Source organism: Strix aluco, chromosome 2, assembly GCF_031877795.1.
Source record: "Strix aluco isolate bStrAlu1 chromosome 2, bStrAlu1.hap1, whole genome shotgun sequence".
Classification (NCBI taxonomy): Eukaryota; Metazoa; Chordata; class Aves; order Strigiformes; family Strigidae; genus Strix; species Strix aluco.
Window position 1 is genome coordinate 7661158 of NC_133932.1, and position 19312 is coordinate 7680469.

General features: G+C 49.8%; 2 protein-coding genes and 2 long non-coding RNA genes across 4 annotated transcripts in view; 2 read left to right on the top strand and 2 right to left on the bottom strand.

The window, feature by feature from the left end:
- Positions 1-288: 288 nt before the first annotated feature.
- LOC141916827 (cystatin-B-like) overlaps positions 289-19312 on the bottom strand; it is a 63716-nt gene continuing 44692 nt past the window's right edge. Inside the window, exons 2-3 of the mRNA XM_074809641.1 lie at positions 7787-7888; positions 289-709 (exon numbers count right to left, since the gene is read on the bottom strand). Coding sequence (XP_074665742.1) covers positions 581-709; positions 7787-7888 — 231 coding nt within the window. The 3' untranslated portion in view covers positions 289-580. The remainder of the gene's footprint in view (positions 710-7786; positions 7889-19312) is intronic.
- Positions 6048-6321, bottom strand: LOC141916831 (uncharacterized). Its single transcript, XR_012621190.1, has 2 exons — positions 6258-6321; positions 6048-6215 (listed from the first exon to the last, which is right to left on the bottom strand). It is a non-coding gene; the product is annotated as an uncharacterized LOC141916831 (long non-coding RNA).
- LOC141920108 (uncharacterized) lies at positions 10646-10919 on the top strand. Its single transcript, XR_012622208.1, has 2 exons — positions 10646-10709; positions 10752-10919. It is a non-coding gene; the product is annotated as an uncharacterized LOC141920108 (long non-coding RNA).
- On the top strand, positions 11405-18699 carry LOC141919994 (cystatin-B-like). Its single transcript, XM_074816682.1, has 4 exons — positions 11405-11437; positions 13889-13960; positions 17070-17171; positions 17885-18699. Exons 1-4 carry the CDS (start codon positions 11405-11407, stop codon positions 18011-18013), a joined length of 336 nt encoding a protein of 111 aa, XP_074672783.1. The 3' UTR covers positions 18014-18699.

Genomic DNA, 19312 nt, shown 5'->3' on the forward strand with positions numbered 1-19312 from the left:
GTCAGGACAGTTCTTCTTATCTTAGTTCTCTAATCTTGTTTCCATGGCACTTCTCGGGACTTTCTGGCCTCTCATGGATACACTGGAATTTCGTCAAGGTTAAATTCTTCTTCAGTTAGACTAGAGGCAGACCCGCTGCCTCCCCTGACAGGAGTCACCATGCCTGGATGTGTTTAAGGGTCATTTCGATGAGATGTTGGGGGATATGGTGTAGGGCTGATGGTTGAACGTGATGATCCCAAGGGTCTTTTCCAACCTGAATGATTCTGTGATTCTGTGAATTCCCAGACCGAGGAAGTCCACAAACAGGACTCAGCCATGGTATTCCAGTTAAGTTGCACTGAAGTCAGTGCACTTTACCTGGGTTTGCATTAGCAGAGGTGAAAGGAGAGCTGTGTGACTCTAGAATTTAGATATTGCACAGTAAGGGAATGGCATAAAAGGAAATTACTTTTTCCAGCATTAAGTTTAAAAAAAGAAGACACTTTCTCTTCTCCTTTGTTGGCACCGGAATCAACATTTTGCAGCCTATAGAAAATGCACATAAGGAACTATTAGGAAAATGCACAAGATAAACTTGCTAGAAAAAAGCCAGTTCATCATGCTTAGTCTTGCTGCTCTGGTAACTGTGGAGGCTCAGCGGCTGGTTCTCGTGGGGAAGGCTTCTGAACACCCGCAGGTGCATGAACTCGTCGTTGCCAACATGGACCTGCAAAGCACAAAAACCGGTGAGTTCCACGGAGTAATGCGGCAGGAGGGACGGTGCAGACTGGGGTGTTGTCAGGCTGGAGAAGCAGAGAGGTGGTAAGAAAACCCCCCACCTCAGAAGGCGTGGTCTTGTTTTAAACCAGTCTGGGAGTCATGATTTTGTGGAAATACCACCTATGCTTGTTAATCCTCCCCATCCCTGGGACAGGGCATGTACAGGTAGGGAAATGGAGTTGCACAGAAGTGATTAATATATTAAATAAATGCAAAATGCTCTAATCTCATCTGGCACAACAAGCACTTAAAAGCTTTGATTAGAGTTGCTTGTTTTTCATGTGTGGCATCACTACAGGCGGAGTCAGAGCAGGTTTGATACTTCACTGTATCTTTACACATCCGGACATCACTTAATCCAGGATTAGTGCTCAACAGCACAGATGTGTAATCATCCCCAAAACCAAGTTTCACAAAATAACTGAAAATAAAACTCATTACAAAAATAGAGAAGGACTCTTATCTCCATTTAGTACAGGCAGGGAGACAGGCTGGGAGGTGGGGGGGATGGATATATTTTTTTTTAATGTCCAGATTTTTTTCTTATACGGTGGTTTAGGCCCTGCAGGGACCTGAGACCACGATGCCACTGCCCCTCCCCCACCCTTGGACAGGATGGGGCAGGGAATGAAATACAAACCCCGGGGTTGAGATGAGGAAAGTTTTAATACAACAGTGTAACAAAGACAAACCAAACAACAACAATAACAATAACAATAACAGTAATAACAATGAACAGAACAAGAGATATACCACACGGATACAGCAGTGAGGGGACTGACTGGACAAAAGCCATCTCTGCTCTTCCCGCGTTTGGGCGCCCGGACCTGACGTCAGCATGGTATGGAATAACCCGGCTAGAGCTTCCCTCCCCACTGCTGGGGAAATTTAACCCTGTCCTAGCCGAACCAGGACATAATCCACCCCTTTATTCCATACCATCTGCATCATGCCCAGCTGCCATTTAGCAATTAACAATAACAAAAAAACAATTAACAAAAGCACAATATAATTCACGGTGTATTCTCACCGAAAATCAAGTCCCCTTGTGGTACGCATCGGACCTCTCCATCCTCCTGCATCACCCACCAGGTGCACCCAGGTCCTTGAGCAAAAACAATCCCGTGGATGGGTTTGCCTTTGCCCAGCGCAGGACTAACCCAGACCATTTTTCCCAGCACATCCCTCATGCACACCACAGGGACTTTATCCCCGTCCCAACACGTGGAAGTTTTGACTGAACCGGGCCAGCTCGATTGGCGGATCCTCTTGTGTTCACTAACCAAGTGGCCTTTGTCAGATGTGTGTCCCAGTGTTTGAAGGTTCCACCCCCCATTGCTCTCAATGTAGTTTTTAACAGTCCATTGTAGCGCTCGATCTTCCCAGAGGCTGGTGCGTGGTAGGGGATGTGGTAGACCCACTTGATGCCGTGTTCTTCTGCCCAGGCATCTATGAGGTTAATTTGGAAGTGAGTCCCATTGTCTGACTCAATTCTCTCTGGGATGCCGTGTTGCCACAGGACTCGGTTTTCAAGGCCCAGGATGGTGTTCCGGGCAGTGGCATGGGACACTGGATAAGTTTCGAGCCATGCAGTGGTTACTTCCACCATTGTGAGCACGTGGCGCTTGCCTTGACAGGTCTGTGGCAGTGTGATGTAGTCAATCTGCCAGGCCTCTCCATATTTATATTTCAGCCATCGATCTTCATTCCGCTGGGGCTTCACCTGCTTGGCTTGTTTGATTGCAGCACACGTCTCACATCCGTGGATGATCTCTGCGATGGTGTCAATGGTGAGGTCCAACCCTCAATCTCAAGCCCACCTGTATGTTGCATCTCTGCCTTGGTGGCCCGAGGTCTCACGGACCCACCGGGCTATGAACAGTTCACCTTTACGCTGCCAGTCCAAGTCCACCTGAGCCACTCCGATCTTAGCAGCCTGGTCCGCCTGCTGGTTGTGTTGGTGTTCATCAGTGGCCCGACTCTGGGGTATATGGGCGTCCACATGGCGCACCTTCACAGCGAGGTTCTCCACCTGGGCTGCAATGTCCTGCCATACTTCAGCAGCCCAGAAGGGTCCGCCCTTGCGTTGCCACTTGCTCTGTTTCCATTGCTGCAACCACATCCACAGGGCACTTGCCACCACCCACAAGTCAGTGTAGAGATAGAGCCTCGGCCACTTTTCTCGCTCAGCAATATCCAAAGCCAGTTGGGTGGCTTTCACCTCTGCGAACTGGCTCGAATCACCTTGTCCCTCAACAGCTTCAGTGACTCGTCGTGTGGGACTCCACACCGCAGCCTTCCATCGTCAATGTTTTCCTACAATGCGACAAGACCCATCAGTGAACAGGGCATATCGCTTCTCCTCATCTGGCAGCTCGTTATATGGTGGGGCCTCCTCAGCACGTTTCACCTCCTGTTCTGGTGACATCCCAGAATCTTTGCTCTTGGGTCAGTTTGTGATCACCTCCAATATTCCTGGGTGGCTGGGGTTCCCTATTCAAGCCCGTTGTGTTATCAGCGCAACCCATTTACTCCACGTGGCATCTGTTGCATGATGTGTGGAGGGAGCCTTTCCTTTGAACATCCATCCCAGCACCGGCAGTCGGGGTGCCAGGAGGAGCTGTGTTTCAGTGCGGACCACTTCTGCGGCAGCTCGAATTCCTTCATACGCTGCCAGTATCTCCTTCTCAGTCAGTGTATAGTTAGCTTCAGAGCCTTTGTATCCCCAGCTCCAAAAGCCTAGAGGTCGGCCTTGGGATTCCCCAGGTGCTCTCTGCCAAAGGCTCCAGGAAGGGCCATTCTCCCCGGCTGCGGTGTAGAGCACGTTCTTAATCTCCTGCCCTGCCCGGACTGCCCAAGGGCTACTGCCTGGGTAATCTCCTGCTTAATTTGTTCAAAGGCTTGTTGTTGCTCTGGGCCCCATTTAAAATCGTTCTTCTTGCGGGTTATGTGGTAGAGAGGGCTCACAATCAGGCTGTAGTTTGGGATGTGCATCCTCCAGAACCCCACAGCACCCAGGAAAGACTGCGTCTCCTTTTTAGTGGTTGGTGGGGCCATGGCTGTTATCTGGTTTATCACCTCCATTGGGATGTGGCGACGCCCATCTTGCCATTTTATTCCTAGGGATTGAATCTCCCTTCCAGGCCCCTTAACTTTCTGTCACTTGATGGCAAAACCGGCCTTCAGGGGGATTTCAATTATCTTCTTTCCTTTCCCAAAGACTTCCTCAGCTGTGTCCCCGCATACAATGATATCGTCAATGAACTGCAGGTGTTCTGGAGCCCCACCTTTCTCCAGTGCAGTACGGACCAGTCTATGGCAAATGGTGGAGCTGTGTTTCCACCCCTGGGGCAATCGATTCCAGGTGTACTGGATACCCCTCCAAGTGAACGCAAACTGTGGCCTGCACTCTGGTGCTATTGGAATGGAGAAGAATGCGTTAGCAATGTCAATCGTGGCATACCACTTGGCTGCCTTCGACTCCAGCTCATACTGGAGCTCTAGCATGTCCGGCACTGCAGCACTCATCGCTGGCGTAACTTCATTCAGGCCACGGTAGTCGGTTAGTCTCAATTCGCCATTAGACTTTCTCACTGGCCATATAGGGCTGTTGAAGGGTGAGGGAGTCTTGTTAATCACCTTCTGGCTTTCTAGTCAAGGGATCATCTGATGGATGGGGACCAGGGAATCTTGGTCAGTACGATACTGCCGCCGGTGCACCGTCTTGGTAGCAGTTGTCACTCGCTGCTCTTCAACCTTAAGCAATCCCACCACTGAGGGATCCTCTGAGAGACCGGGTAAGGTGGACGATTGTTCAACCTCCTCCAGGGCAGCTATACCAAAGGCCCACCGGTACCCTTTTGGGTCTTTAAAGTACCCTCTCCTGAGGTAATCTATACCTAGGATGCACGGGGCATCTGGGCCAGTCACAATGGGGTGCTTATGCCAGTCCTTCCCAGTTAGGCTCACTTCAGCTTCTAATAGGGTCAGCTGTTGGGATCCCCCTGTCACTCCGGAGATACAGATGGATTCGACCCCACTGTGGCTTGATGGCATCAGGGTGCGCTGTGCGCCAGTATCTACCAAGGCCTTATATTCTTGTGGGTCTGATGTGCCAGGCCATCGGATCCACACTGTCCAGTAAATCCAATTATCCCTTTCCTCCACCTGGCTGGAGGCAGGGCCCCTCTAATCCTGCTCAGCATCACTCACTTGTTGTAAGAGTGACTCCTGCAAGAATGACTCACAGGTCCCCTCAAGAGGGTCAGGCATAACGTTGGTCATTCTATTCCGTCTGGGGGATTTCCGACTGGACACTGGAGCTGCATTTCTCTTGGAAGACTCCTCTTTCATAGTGGTCTTCCCTTTCAGCTGCTGTACTCGTGCAGCTAGGGCGGGAGTGGGCTGTCCATCCCACCTCCTCATGTTTTCCCCATGGTCGCGGAGGAAGAACCACAGGGTGCCCTGTGGTGTGTACCTTCCACTGCCCTTCTCTTGGGTGGGGAAACGTCTGCTTCTAATGGCTGAGACATCGGCCCGTGCAGGTGGAATGTAGGACATGTCCTCTTCCACTTTCTGGAGCGTCAGAGACAGTTCCCTTACAGCTGAAACCGAAGCATGTTGGGAGGAAGGGAGATTTCCCTCATATTGTCGGATCTGGCCAGCCACTTCATCCACTGTTTGAGTCTGGGTGTCTCGCCACCAGGACGCTACTGCTGATGCTTTGGAATGTGCTTCTGGTGCACTTTGCAGGAACTTCCACCACACCAACTGGGTGCAGGGGGCCTGATCTGGATCCATGGGTGACCGCTCATCATTCAGATCACCATAAACCATGTCAAACACAGCCAATTCCCTGAGGTTCTGAATGCCTTTCTCCATGTCGGTCCTCTTGCCTAACCGACATAGGACATCATCCTTGTAGGGGCACCTCTCCCTTACACTGAGCAGGAGTCGCCTCCAAAGGCTGAGGGTTTGAGTCCGTTTCCCTATTGTCTTGTCAATGCCAGCCTCCCTAGACAAAGATCCCAACTGCTTGGCCTCTCTTCCCTCCAATTCCAAAACACCAGCTCCACTATCCCAGCATTGGAGCAGCCAGGTGAAAATCTGCTCGCCTGGAAGGCGGCTGAAATCCTTCCGCATAGCTCGCAACTCACTCAGGGATAGAGATCGGATGATTACCTCCGGCTCTTTCCCCTGTGTAATGGTTTAGCCCCTGCCGGGGTCTGAGACCACGCAGCTGCTGCCCCTCCCCCACAAAGGGAGTGAAATACAAAGCCCCGATCTGAGATAAGGACAGGTTTAATACAGCAGTGCAATAGCAACACAACAAACAACAACAATAACAATAAGAATAATAGTAATAACAATGAACAGGGCAAAATATCTACCAATATAGCAGTGAGAGAAAAACCAGCAGCACGAACCCCACGCGATCACCGATTCTTCCCGCACTCTGGCGCCTGGACGTGACGTCAGCATGGCATATGAATAACCCGGCTAGAGCTTCCTCCCCCACTGCTGGGAAAACTTAACCCTATCCTGGTTAAACCAGGACACCCTGTTCTCGTGCTGGGCCTGGCTCCTCTCCATCCCCTACTACGCGAGCTGACTTTTTGGTATATTTGGTTTTCCGTATCGGGGCGACTGATAGTGGCACTGCTTGTCCCTCTGGCTCAGCTGCTGTGCTGGTGGAGCCGACTGATACTGGCACTGCCTGTCCCCCTGGCCCAGCTGCTGTACCAGTAAGTTCACTTTCAGATCCTGCGGCCCTTTCTCCCCCTTGAGGGCAGTGAGCAGTGTTAAAGATGACTCGGTAGGCATGGGCAAGTCCCCAGCACATCGCAGCGAGTTGTGTCTCCCGGGGTTTGTCAGATTGGCAACACACCTTTTCCAAACACTCCACAAGTTTATCAGGACTCTGTATTTGTTCGGGAGTGAAATTCCAAAACGTTGGGGGTGACCACTGACTCAGGCACTTGCCCATCTCTTCCCACACACCTTGCCACTCATAACTATCTGCCCTCAGGGCAGGTTTCCGGGTGTTGCTGTTATTGGAGAAATACTGCATGGCCCAAACCAAGATCTGGCAGACACTCTGAAAGCATTGTGCCGCGAACACACTGGCCTGGATGCTCCAAGGATAACTAAAAGTCTCAAAAACCGAGAGGATCTCTTCCCGTGGCTCACCCATAGAGGGGGTGAGACCCCTAACAAAAGCCCAGGCAGCAAACAGGTACCGGTTCACCCCCACAAGCAGTGATACAAGCACATTATAAGCATCCAGTAGCCAGTACAGCAAAATAAGACCCTTGCAAATTTTCCACCGACAACAAACACCAACACTAGGAACACACAGTGGATATAAGGATTAATCCAGCCCCACCACGCAAGCAAGTTGGCCAGCATTGCAAATGTTCCTTACTAAACAATACAAATAAAACCAGAAAAATTGCACCGAACAGATTGCTCTAACGCACCTTCTCTTTTTGTCCTTATCTCAACCCTCTTGTGCCTCACGTTGGGTGCCAAAAAGGCTCTGGTGGTTTAGGCCTTGCTGGGACTCGAGACCACACTGCCGCTGCACCTCCCCCACCCTCTGACCAGACAGGGCAGGGAGTGAAATACAAACCCCGGGGTTGAGATAAGGAGAGTTTTAATACAACAGTGTAACAACAATAAACCGAACAACAACAATAGCAGTAACAGTAATAACAATGAACAGAACAAGAGATATACCACATGGGTACAGCAGTGAGGGGTGTGCCCGGACAAAAGCCGTCTCTGCTCTTCCCGTGCTTGGGCGCCGGGACCTGACGTCAGCATGGTATGGAATAACCCGGCTAGAGCTTCCCTCCCCACTGCTGGGGAAATTTAACCCTATGCTATCTGAACCAGGACATCTTATTAAGGCCAAATTGTAAGCATTACTCTGTAGGTAAGTAAAGAAAAAAACCCCACCATTCCAAATATTACACATGCTATTTTAAAAAAAATAATAATTCCATTGCCCAGTGTCCTCTACCTTGATGAAGTAGTTTGTTCCAGCAACCACCTGAGTTTTAAATTCCACTGCAGTGAAGACATCAAACGTTTTCCCTTCTTTTGCTTCTAGATGAGGTTTCACCTTAAGGAAACAACAGGTTATTTAAGACTGATGCAAGATTCAAGTATTCAGGACTTAAGGCCCACACTATCAGTGTGCCTCAGTACCCCCAGGTCACTACTGCTGAATTCCCAGAGCATGCCTGCTTTTCCAAGTTATTAAAAGATTAAAATGACTAATGTTAAGTTTTGTGTTAAAGCAAGACCAGAATCTAGACAGGCAGCAAAGCCAAGACAGCCATGTGATTCAGTCACTGCAGACTGACACCAAGTCTGGAGCCTCCAGAAAGAGAACTGCGTGGGTATGCTGAAAGATTTATTGTGAAAAACAATTTCCTCTATTGATGTCTCAGCTTCCGTTTCCATCCTGTGTATCTAACAACGGATGTAAAGTGGTTCAGTATCTATTGCAGGTGTTTTTAAGGAGAAGTTTTTAATATACATCATTCTTACAACAAGGAAAAGGGCCGTCTTCAGCGTTAGCTCCCTTTTCAAATTCAGGACAAGTCACCCAGCATCACAGAACAGACAGACATCCAAAAATCAAGCTCTGAAAGCAAAGTACCGAAGTTTAAGGTTTTACAACCCTTATCTGACAGTTTGTCCAGCATGTCTGCTGGAATCTAGAATGTTTTCAAACTGCAAATATTTTCCAAAAAATAACCATAAAGCATTCTGAGTTATCACCCCAGTTTCCAGAGCATAAAACCAGTGCTCAAGGAGTCAGAGGAACTTGCCCAATACCGCGGAGGGAGGTATGAGCTCAGAATCACAGAATCACAGAATCATCTTGGTTGAAAAAAGACCTTGAAGATCATCCAGTCCAATCATTAACCTCACACTGACCGTTCTCAATGCCACCAGACCCTCAGCGCTGGGTCAACCCGACTCTTCAACCCCTCCAGGGATGGGGACTCCACCCCTGCCCTGGGCAGCCCATTCCAACGCCCAACAACCCCTTCTGGAAAGAAATACTTCCTAAGAGCCAGTCTGACCCTGCCCTGGAACAGCGTGAGGCCATTCCCTCTGGTCCTGTCGCTTGTTCCTTGGTTCAAGAGACTCATCCCCCCTCTCTGCACCCTCCTTTCAGGGAGTTGTAGAGGGCCATGAGGTCTCCCCTCAGCCTCCTCTTCTCCAGACTAAACCCCCCCAGTTCCCTCAGCCGCTCCCCATCAGACCTGTGCTCCAGACCCTGCACCAGCTTCGTTGCCCTTCTCTGGACACGCTCGAGTCATTCAATGTCCTTTTTGGAGTGAGGGGCCCAAAACTGAACCCAGTCATCGAGGAGCGGCCTCACCGGTGCCGAGTCCAGGGCTAAGATCCCTTCCCTGTCCCTGCTGGCCACGCTATTGCTGACACAAGCCAGGATGCCATTGGCCTTCTTGGCCACCTGGGCACACTGCTGGCTCCTGTTCGGCCGGCTGTCAATCAATACCCTGTCCTGGTTCACCTAGGATAGGGTTAAGTTTTCCCAGCAGTGGGGATGGAGCTCTAGCTGGGTTATTCAATACCATGCTGAAGTCAGGTCCCGGCGCCCATCGTGGGAAGATCGGTAGATGGCTTTTGTTTCTGTCGGTCCCCTCACTGCTGTACCCATGTGGTATATCTCTTGTTCTGTTCATTGTTATTACTGTTACTGCTATTGTTGTTGTTCGGTTTATTGTTGTTACACTGTTGTATTAAAACTCTCCTTATCTCAACCCCGGGGTTTGTATTTCACTCCCTGCCCTGTCTGGTCAGAGGGTGGGGGAGGTGCAGCGGCAGTGTGGTCTCGAGTCCCAGCAAGGCCTAAACCACCAGAGCCTTTTTGGCACCCAACGTGAGGCACAAGAGGGTTGAGATAAGGACAAAAAGAGAAGGTGCGTTAGAGCAATCTGTTCGGTGCAATTTTTCTGGTTTTATTTGTATTGTTTAGTAAGGAACATTTGCAATGCTGGCCAACTTGCTTGCGTGGTGGGGCTGGATTAATCCTTATATCCACTGTGTGTTCCTAGTGTTGGTGTTTGTTGTCGGTGGAAAATTTGCAAGGGTCTTATTTTGCTGTACTGGCTACTGGATGCTTATAATGTGCTTGTATCACTGCTTGTGGGGGTGAACCGGTACCTGTTTGCTGCCTGGGCTTTTGTTAGGGGTCTCACCCCCTCTATGGGTGAGCCACGGGAAGAGATCCTCTCGGTTTTTGAGACTTTTAGTTATCCTTGGAGCATCCAGGCCAGTGTGTTCGCGGCACAATGCTTTCAGAGTGTCTGCCAGATCTTGGTTTGGGCCATGCAGTATTTCTCCAATAACAGCAACACCCGGAAACCTGCCCTGAGGGCAGATAGTTATGAGTGGCAAGGTGTGTGGGAAGAGATGGGCAAGTGCCTGAGTCAGTGGTCACCCCCAACGTTTTGGAATTTCACTCCCGAACAAATACAGAGTCCTGATAAACTTGTGGAGTGTTTGGAAAAGGTGTGTTGCCAATCTGACAAACCCCGGGAGACACAACTCGCTGCGATGTGCTGGGGACTTGCCCATGCCTACCGAGTCATCTTTAACACTGCTCACTGCCCTCAAGGGGGAGAAAGGGCCGCAGGATCTGAAAGTGAACTTACTGGTACAGCAGCTGGGCCAGGGGGACAGGCAGTGCCAGTATCAGTCGGCTCCACCAGCACAGCAGCTGAGCCAGAGGGACAAGCAGTGCCACTATCAGTCGCCCCGATACGGAAAACCAAATATACCAAAAAGTCAGCTCGCGTAGTAGGGGATGGAGAGGAGCCAGGCCCAGCACGAGAACAGGGTGTCCTGGTTTAACCAGGATAGGGTTAAGTTTTCCCAGCAGTGGGGGAGGAAGCTCTAGCCGGGTTATTCATATGCCATGCTGACGTCACGTCCAGGCGCCAGAGTGCGGGAAGAATCGGTGATCGCGTGGGGTTCGTGCTGCTGGTTTTTCTCTCACTGCTATATTGGTAGATATTTTGCCCTGTTCATTGTTATTACTATTATTCTTATTGTTATTGTTGTTGTTTGTTGTGTTGCTATTGCACTGCTGTATTAAACCTGTCCTTATCTCAGATCGGGGCTTTGTATTTCACTCCCTTTGTGGGGGAGGGGCAGCAGCTGCGTGGTCTCAGACCCCGGCAGGGGCTAAACCATTACACAGGGGAAAGAGCCGGAGGTAATCATCCGATCTCTATCCCTGAGTGAGTTGCGAGCTATGCGGAAGGATTTCAGCCGCCTTCCAGGCGAGCAGATTTTCACCTGGCTGCTCCAATGCTGGGATAGTGGAGCTGGTGTTTTGGAATTGGAGGGAAGAGAGGCCAAGCAGTTGGGATCTTTGTCTAGGGAGGCTGGCATTGACAAGACAATAGGGAAACGGACTCAAACCCTCAGCCTTTGGAGACGACTCCTGCTCAGTGTAAGGGAGAGGTGCCCCTACAAGGATGATGTCCTATGTCGGTTAGGCAAGAGGACCGACATGGAGAAAGGCATTCAGAACCTCAGGGAATTGGCTGTGTTTGACATGGTTTATGGTGATCTGAATGATGAGCGGTCACCCATGGATCCAGATCAGGCCCCCTGCACCCAGTTGGTGTGGTGGAAGTTCCTGCAAAGTGCACCAGAAGCACATTCCAAAGCATCAGCAGTAGCGTCCTGGTGGCGAGACACCCAGACTCAAACAGTGGATGAAGTGGCTGGCCAGATCCGACAATATGAGGGAAATCTCCCTTCCTCCCAACATGCTTCGGTTTCAGCTGTAAGGGAACTGTCTCTGACGCTCCAGAAAGTGGAAGAGGACATGTCCTACATTCCACCTGCACGGGCCGATGTCTCAGCCATTAGAAGCAGACGTTTCCCCACCCAAGAGAAGGGCAGTGGAAGGTACACACCACAGGGCACCCTGTGGTTCTTCCTCCGCGACCATGGGGAAAACATGAGGAGGTGGGATGGACAGCCCACTCCCGCCCTAGCTGCACGAGTACAGCAGCTGAAAGGGAAGACCACTATGAAAGAGGAGTCTTCCAAGAGAAATGCAGCTCCAGTGTCCAGTCGGAAATCCCCCAGACGGAATAGAATGACCAACGTTATGCCTGACCCTCTTGAGGGGACCTGTGAGTCATTCTTGCAGGAGTCACTCTTACAACAAGTGAGTGATGCTGAGCAGGATTAGAGGGGCCCTGCCTCCAGCCAGGTGGAGGAAAGGGATAATTGGATTTACTGGACAGTGTGGATCCGATGGCCTGGCACATCAGACCCACAAGAATATAAGGCCTTGGTAGATACTGGCGCACAGCGCACCCTGATGCCATCAAGCCACAGTGGGGTCGAATCCATCTGTATCTCCGGAGTGACAGGGGGATCCCAACAGCTGACCCTATTAGAAGCTGAAGTGAGCCTAACTGGGAAGGACTGGCATAAGCACCCCATTGTGACTGGCCCAGATGCCCCGTGCATCCTAGGTATAGATTACCTCAGGAGAGGGTACTTTAAAGACCCAAAAGGGTACCGGTGGGCCTTTGGTATAGCTGCCCTGGAGGAGGTTGAACAATCGTCCACCTTACCCGGTCTCTCAGAGGATCCCTCAGTGGTGGGATTGCTTAAGGTTGAAGAGCAGCGAGTGACAACTGCTACCAAGACGGTGCACCGGCGGCAGTATCGTACTGACCAAGATTCCCTGGTCCCCATCCATCAGATGATCCCTTGACTAGAAAGCCAGAAGGTGATTAACAAGACTCCCTCACCCTTCAACAGCCCTATATGGCCAGTGAGAAAGTCTAATGGCGAATTGAGACTAACCGACTACCGTGGCCTGAATGAAGTTACGCCAGCGATGAGTGCTGCAGTGCCGGACATGCTAGAGCTCCAGTATGAGCTGGAGTCGAAGGCAGCCAAGTGGTATGCCACGATTGACATTGCTAACGCATTCTTCTCCATTCCAATAGCACCAGAGTGCAGGCCACAGTTTGCGTTCACTTGGAGGGGTATCCAGTACACCTGGAATCGATTGCCCCAGGGGTGGAAACACAGCTCCACCATTTGCCATAGACTGGTCCGTACTGCACTGGAGAAAGGTGGGGCTCCAGAACACCTGCAGTTCATTGACGATATCATTGTATGCGGGGACACAGCTGAGGAAGTCTTTGGGAAAGGAAAGAAGATAATTGAAATCCCCCTGAAGGCCGGTTTTGCCATCAAGTGACAGAAAGTTAAGGGGCCTGGAAGGGAGATTCAATCCCTAGGAATAAAATGGCAAGATGGGCGTCGCCACATCCCAATGGAGGTGATAAACCAGATAACAGCCATGGCCCCACCAACCACTAAAAAGGAGACGCAGTCTTTCCTGGGTGCTGTGGGGTTCTGGAGGATGCACATCCCAAACTACAGCCTGATTGTGAGCCCTCTCTACCACATAACCCGCAAGAAGAACGATTTTAAATGGGGCCCAGAGCAACAACAAGCCTTTGAACAAATTAAGCAGGAGATTACCCAGGCAGTAGCCCTTGGGCAGTCCGGGCAGGGCAGGAGATTAAGAACGTGCTCTACACCGCAGCCGGGGAGAATGGCCCTTCCTGGAGCCTTTGGCAGAGAGCACCTGGGGAATCCCAAGGCCGACCTCTAGGCTTTTGGAGCTGGGGATACAAAGGCTCTGAAGCTAACTATACACTGACTGAGAAGGAGATACTGGCAGCGTATGAAGGAGTTCGAGCTGCCGCAGAAGTGGTCCGCACTGAAACACAGCTCCTCCTGGCACCCCGACTGCCGGTGCTGGGATGGATGTTCAAAGGAAAGGCTCCCTCCACACATCATGCAACAGATGCCACGTGGAGTAAATGGGTTGCGCTGATAACACAACAGGCTCGAATAGGGAACCTCGACCGCCCAGGATTAGTGGAAGTGATCATAAACTGGCCAGAGAGCAAAGACTCTGGGATGTCACCAGAACAGGAGGTGAAACGTGCTGAGGAGGCCCCACCATATAACGAGCTGCCAGATGAGGAGAAGCGATATGCCCTGTTCACTGATGGGTCTTGTCGCATTGTAGGAAAACATTGACGATGGAAGGCTGCGGTGTGGAGTCCCACACGACGAGTCACTGAAGCTGTTGAGGGACAAGGTGATTCGAGCCAGTTCGCAGAGGTGAAAGCCACCCAACTGGCTTTGGATATTGCTGAGCGAGAAAAGTGGCCGAGGCTCTATCTCTACACTGACTTGTGGGTGGTGGCAAGTGCCCTGTGGATGTGGCTGCAGCAATGGAAACAGAGCAAGTGGCAACGCAAGGGCGGACCCTTCTGGGCTGCTGAAGTATGGCAGGACATTGCAGCCCAGGTGGAGAACCTCGTTGTGAAGGTGCGCCATGTGGACGCCCATATACCCCAGAGTCGGGCCACTGATGAACACCAACACAACCAGCAGGCGGACCAGGCTGCTAAGATCGGAGTGGCTCAGGTGGACTTGGACTGGCAGTGTAAAGGTGAACTGTTCATAGCCCGGTGGGCCCATGAGACCTCGGGCCACCAAGGCAGAGATGCAACATACAGGTGGGCTTGAGATTGAGGGTTGGACCTCACCATTGACACCATCGCAGAGATCATCCACGGATGTGAGACGTGTGCTGCAATCAAACAAGCCAAGCAGGTGAAGCCCCAGCAGAATGAAGATTGATGGCTGAAATATAAATATGGAGAGGCCTGGCAGATTGACTACATCACACTGCCACAGACCTGTCAAGGCAAGCGCCACGTGCTCACAATGGTGGAAGTAACCACTGCATGGCTCGAAACTTATCCAGTGTCCCACGCCACCGCCCGGAACACCATCCTGGGCCTTGAAAACCGAGTCCTGTGGCAACACGGCACCCCAGAGAGAATTGAGTCAGACAATGGGACTCACTTCCAAATTAACCTCATAGATGCCTGGGCAGAAGAACACGGCATCAAGTGGGTCTACCACATCCCCTACCACGCACCAGCCTCTGGGAAGATCGAGCGCTACAATGGACTGTTAAAAACTACATTGAGAGCAATGGGGGGTGGAACCTTCAAACACTGGGACACACATCTGACAAAGGCCACTTGGTTAGTCAACACAAGAGGATCCGCCAATCGAGCTGGCCCGGTTCAGTCAAAACTTCCACGTGTTGTAGACGGGGATAAAGTCCCTGTGGTGTGCATGAGGGATGTGCTGGGAAAAATGGTCTGGGTTAGTCCTGCGCTGGGCAAAGGCAAACCCATCCACGAGATTGTTTTTGCTCAAGGACCTGGCTGCGCCTGGTGGGTGATGCAGGAGGATGGAGAGGTCCGATGCGTACCACAAGGGGACTTGATTTTCGGTGAAACCACACCGTGAATTATACTGTGCTTTTGTTAATTTTTTTTTTTTTCTTACTGTTAATTGCTAAATGGCAGCTGGACGTGACGCAGATGATATAGAATAAAGGGGTGGATTATGTCCTGGTTAAGCTAGGACAGGGTTAAATTTCCCCAGCAGTGGGGAGGGAGCTCTAGCTGGGTTATTCCATACCATGCTGTCACATCCAGGCGCCCAAGCACGGGAAGATTGGTAGGCGCCCTTTTGTGCGGTCGCTTTCCTCACTGCTGTACCTGTACGGTATATCTCTTGCTCTGTTCATTGTTATTACTGTTCTTTTTATTGTTGTTGTTCGGTTTGTCATTGTTACACTGTTGTATTAAAACTTTCCTCATCTCAACCCTGGCATTTGTATTTCACTCCCTGCCCCGTCTGGTCCAAGGGTGGGGGAGGTGCAGCGGCAGCGTGGTCTCGTGTCCCGGAGGGGCCTAAACCACCACAGGGTGTTGATTAACAGCCGGCTGAACAGGAGCCAGCAGTGTGCTCAGGTGGCCAAGGAGGCCAATGGTATCCTGGCTTGTGTCAGCAATAGCGTGGCCAGCAGGGACAGGGAAGGGATCTTAGCCCTGGACTCGGCACCGGTGAGGCCGCTCCTCGATGACTGGGTTCAGTTTTGGGCCCCTCACTCCAAAAAGGACATTGAATGACTCGAGCGTGTCCAGAGAAGGGCAACGAAGCTGGTGCAGGGTCTGGAGCACAGGTCTGATGGGGAGCGGCTGAGGGAACTGGGGGGGTTTAGTCTGGAGAAGAGGAGGCTGAGGGGAGACCTCATGGCCCTCTACAACTCCCTGAAAGGAGGGTGCAGAGAGGGGGGATGAGTCTCTTGAACCAAGGAACAAGCGACAGGACCAGAGGGAATGGCCTCACGCTGTTCCAGGGCAGGGTCAGACTGGCTCTTAGGAAGTATTTCTTTCCAGAAGGGGTTGTTGGGCGTTGGAATGGGCTGCCCAGGGCAGGGGTGGAGTCCCCATCCCTGGAGGGGTTGAAGAGTCGGGTTGACCCAGCGCTGAGGGTCTGGTGGCATTGAGAACGGTCAGTGTGAGGTTAATGATTGGACTGGATGATCTTCAAGGTCTTTTTTCAACCAAGATGATTCTGTGATTCTGTGATTCTGAGCTCATACCTCCCTCCGCGGTATTGGGCAAGTTCCTCTGACTCCTTGAGCACTGGTTTTATGCTCTGGAAACTGGGGTGATAACTCAGAATGCTTTATGGTTATTTTTTGGAAAATATTTGCAGTTTGAAAACATTCTAGATTCCAGCAGACATGCTGGACAAACTGTCAGATAAGGGTTGTAAAACCTTAAACTTCGGTACTTTGCTTTCAGAGCTTGATTTTTGGATGTCTGTCTGTTCTGTGATGCTGGGTGACTTGTCCTGAATTTGAAAAGGGAGCTAACGCTGAAGACGGCCCTTTTCCTTGTTGTAAGAATGATGTATATTAAAAACTTCTCCTTAAAAACACCTGCAATAGATACTGAACCACTTTACATCCGTTGTTAGATACACAGGATGGAAACGGAAGCTGAGACATCAATAGAGGAAATTGTTTTTCACAATAAATCTTTCAGCATACCCACGCAGTTCTCTTTCTGGAGGCTCCAGACTTGGTGTCAGTCTGCAGTGACTGAATCACATGGCTGTCTTGGCTTTGCTGCCTGTCTAGATTCTGGTCTTGCTTTAACACAAAACTTAACATTAGTCATTTTAATCTTTTAATAACTTGGAAAAGCAGGCATGCTCTGGGAATTCAGCAGTAGTGACCTGGGGGTACTGAGGCACACTGATAGTGTGGGCCTTAAGTCCTGAATACTTGAATCTTGCATCAGTCTTAAATAACCTGTTGTTTCCTTAAGGTGAAACCTCATCTAGAAGCAAAAGAAGGGAAAACGTTTGATGTCTTCACCGCAGTGGAATTTAAAACTCAGGTGGTTGCTGGAACAAACTACTTCATCAAGGTAGAGGACACTGGGCAAAGCAATTACTATTTTTTTAAAATAATGTGTAATGTTTGGAATGGTGGGTTTATTTTCTTTACTTATCTACAGAGGGATACTTAGAATTTGGCCTTAATAAGAAAAAAATCTGTACATTAAAAAAAATATATCCATCCCCCCACCTCTCAGCCGATCTCCCTGCCTGTATTAAATGGAGATAAGTGTACTCCTCTATTTTTGTAATGATTTTTACTTTTCAGTTATTTTGTGAAACTTGGTTTTGGGGATGATTACACATCTGTGCTGTTGAGCACTAATCCTGGATTAAGTGATGTCCGGATGTGTAAAGATACGGTGAAGTATCAAATCTGCTCTGACTCCGCCTGTAGTGATGCCACACATGAAAAACAAGCAACTCTAATCAAAGCTTTTAAGTGCTTGTTGTGTCAGATGAGATTAGAGCATTTTGCATTTATTTAATATATTAATCACTTCTATGCAACTCCATTTCCCTACCTGTACATGCCCTGTCTCAGGGATGGGGAGGATTAACAAGCATAGGTGGTATTTCCACAAAATCATGACTCCCAGACTGGTTTAAAACAAGACCACACCTTCTGAGGTGGGGGGTTTTCTTACCACCTCTCTGCTTCTCCAGCCTGACAACACCCCAGTCTGCACCGTCCCTCCTGCCGCATTACTCCGTGGAACTCACCGGTTTTTGTGCTTTGCAGGTCCATGTTGGCAACGACGAGTTCATGCACCTGCGGGTGTTCAGAAGCCTTCCCCACGAGAACCAGCCGCTGAGCCTCCACAGTTACCAGAGCAGCAAGACTAAGCATGATGAACTGGCTTTTTTCTAGCAAGTTTATCTTGTGCATTTTCCTAATAGTTCCTTATGTGCATTTTCTATAGGCTGCAAAATGTTGATTCCGGTGCCAACAAAGGAGAAGAGAAAGTGTCTTCTTTTTTTAAACTTAATGCTGGAAAAAGTAATTTCCTTTTATGCCATTCCCTTACTGTGCAATATCTAAATTCTAGAGTCACACAGCTCTCCTTTCACCTCTGCTAATGCAAACCCAGGTAAAGTGCACTGACTTCAGTGCAACTTAACTGGAATACCATGGCTGAGTCCTGTTTGTGGACTTCCTTAGTCTGGGAATTGAAAGGGCAGTGACAGTAGCACTCACATATTTGCAGCAGGGAGCAAGAGGAAAACCTGAATCCTTTCTGTGCTGTTTTGCAGCTGTGAATATATCTGTAAATGTAAATTGTGCTATGTATTTTATAGGCAAAGACCTGAAGAGAGACTTGAGATGAAGCGATTTTAAAGGAAGAGAATGAGGGTTATGGTCTTTTGAAACAAGCATTCCCTTGGTAATCATATTTATTCTCTTGCAGCAGTAGGAGATAATGTCCAGTAGAGGGTGTACGCATTAAAAAAACCCAACTTCTGTACTTTCTTAGTCCTAAGGAAAAGTCCTGGAAAGGAACTTAAGCTGGACAAGCCTTTCTGCATTAATAACAATAAATATTTCTCTTGAATTGAGATGGTATATTTGACTGGCGTTTCACTGTTCTCTTTACTGGTTTTCAGTGTTGGTTATTACCTTGTCAAGAGGTTTTTTTTCATGAGTGTTTTTCATATTCCAGATAACCTTATGTTTATTTTGTGTTTTAATTAGAAATACTTCATTTTAATCCTGAGAGAGACATGAAAGATAACAAGAAAGGCTTTTGCAGCTATAGCAGCAGCAAAAGGGACACTGAGGAAGATGTGGGCTCTGCTCAGTGGAGCCAGGGACACAGAAAAGGCTGAGGCACTCGCTGCTGCCTGTGTCTCAGCCTTTACTGGCGGGACTTGCCTTCAGGAATTTGAGGTCCCTAAGGTGAGTGGGAAAGTCTGGAGAAAGGAAGACTTCCCTCAGCAGAGCTGGATCAGGTTAGGGAAACACTTAAACGAACTGGACATAGACAGTGCCGTGGACTTGAGGGGCTGCACCCACGGGTGCTTAGGGAGTTGGCCAGTGTCACTGCAAGGCCACACTTCACACCCTTTGAAAGGGCAGCAGGGCAGGTTCCTGAGGACTGGAAGAAAGAAAATGTTCAAGAGGGGCAAGAAGGAGAATCTGGAGCACTACAGGCTCATCAGCTTCACCTCA

Bases quoted from the DNA above. Each gene is read 5' to 3' on its own strand.
- LOC141919994 (XM_074816682.1), top strand. From the start codon at position 11,405: ATGGATCCAGATCAGGCCCCCTGCACCCAGTTG. The intron at 11,438-13,888 runs GTGTGGTGGAAG...GTCGCATTGTAG, and splicing joins AGGCCCCCTGCACCCAGTTG to GAAAACATTGACGATGGAAG. The intron at 13,961-17,069 runs GTGATTCGAGCC...TGTTTCCTTAAG, and splicing joins TGAAGCTGTTGAGGGACAAG to GTGAAACCTCATCTAGAAGC.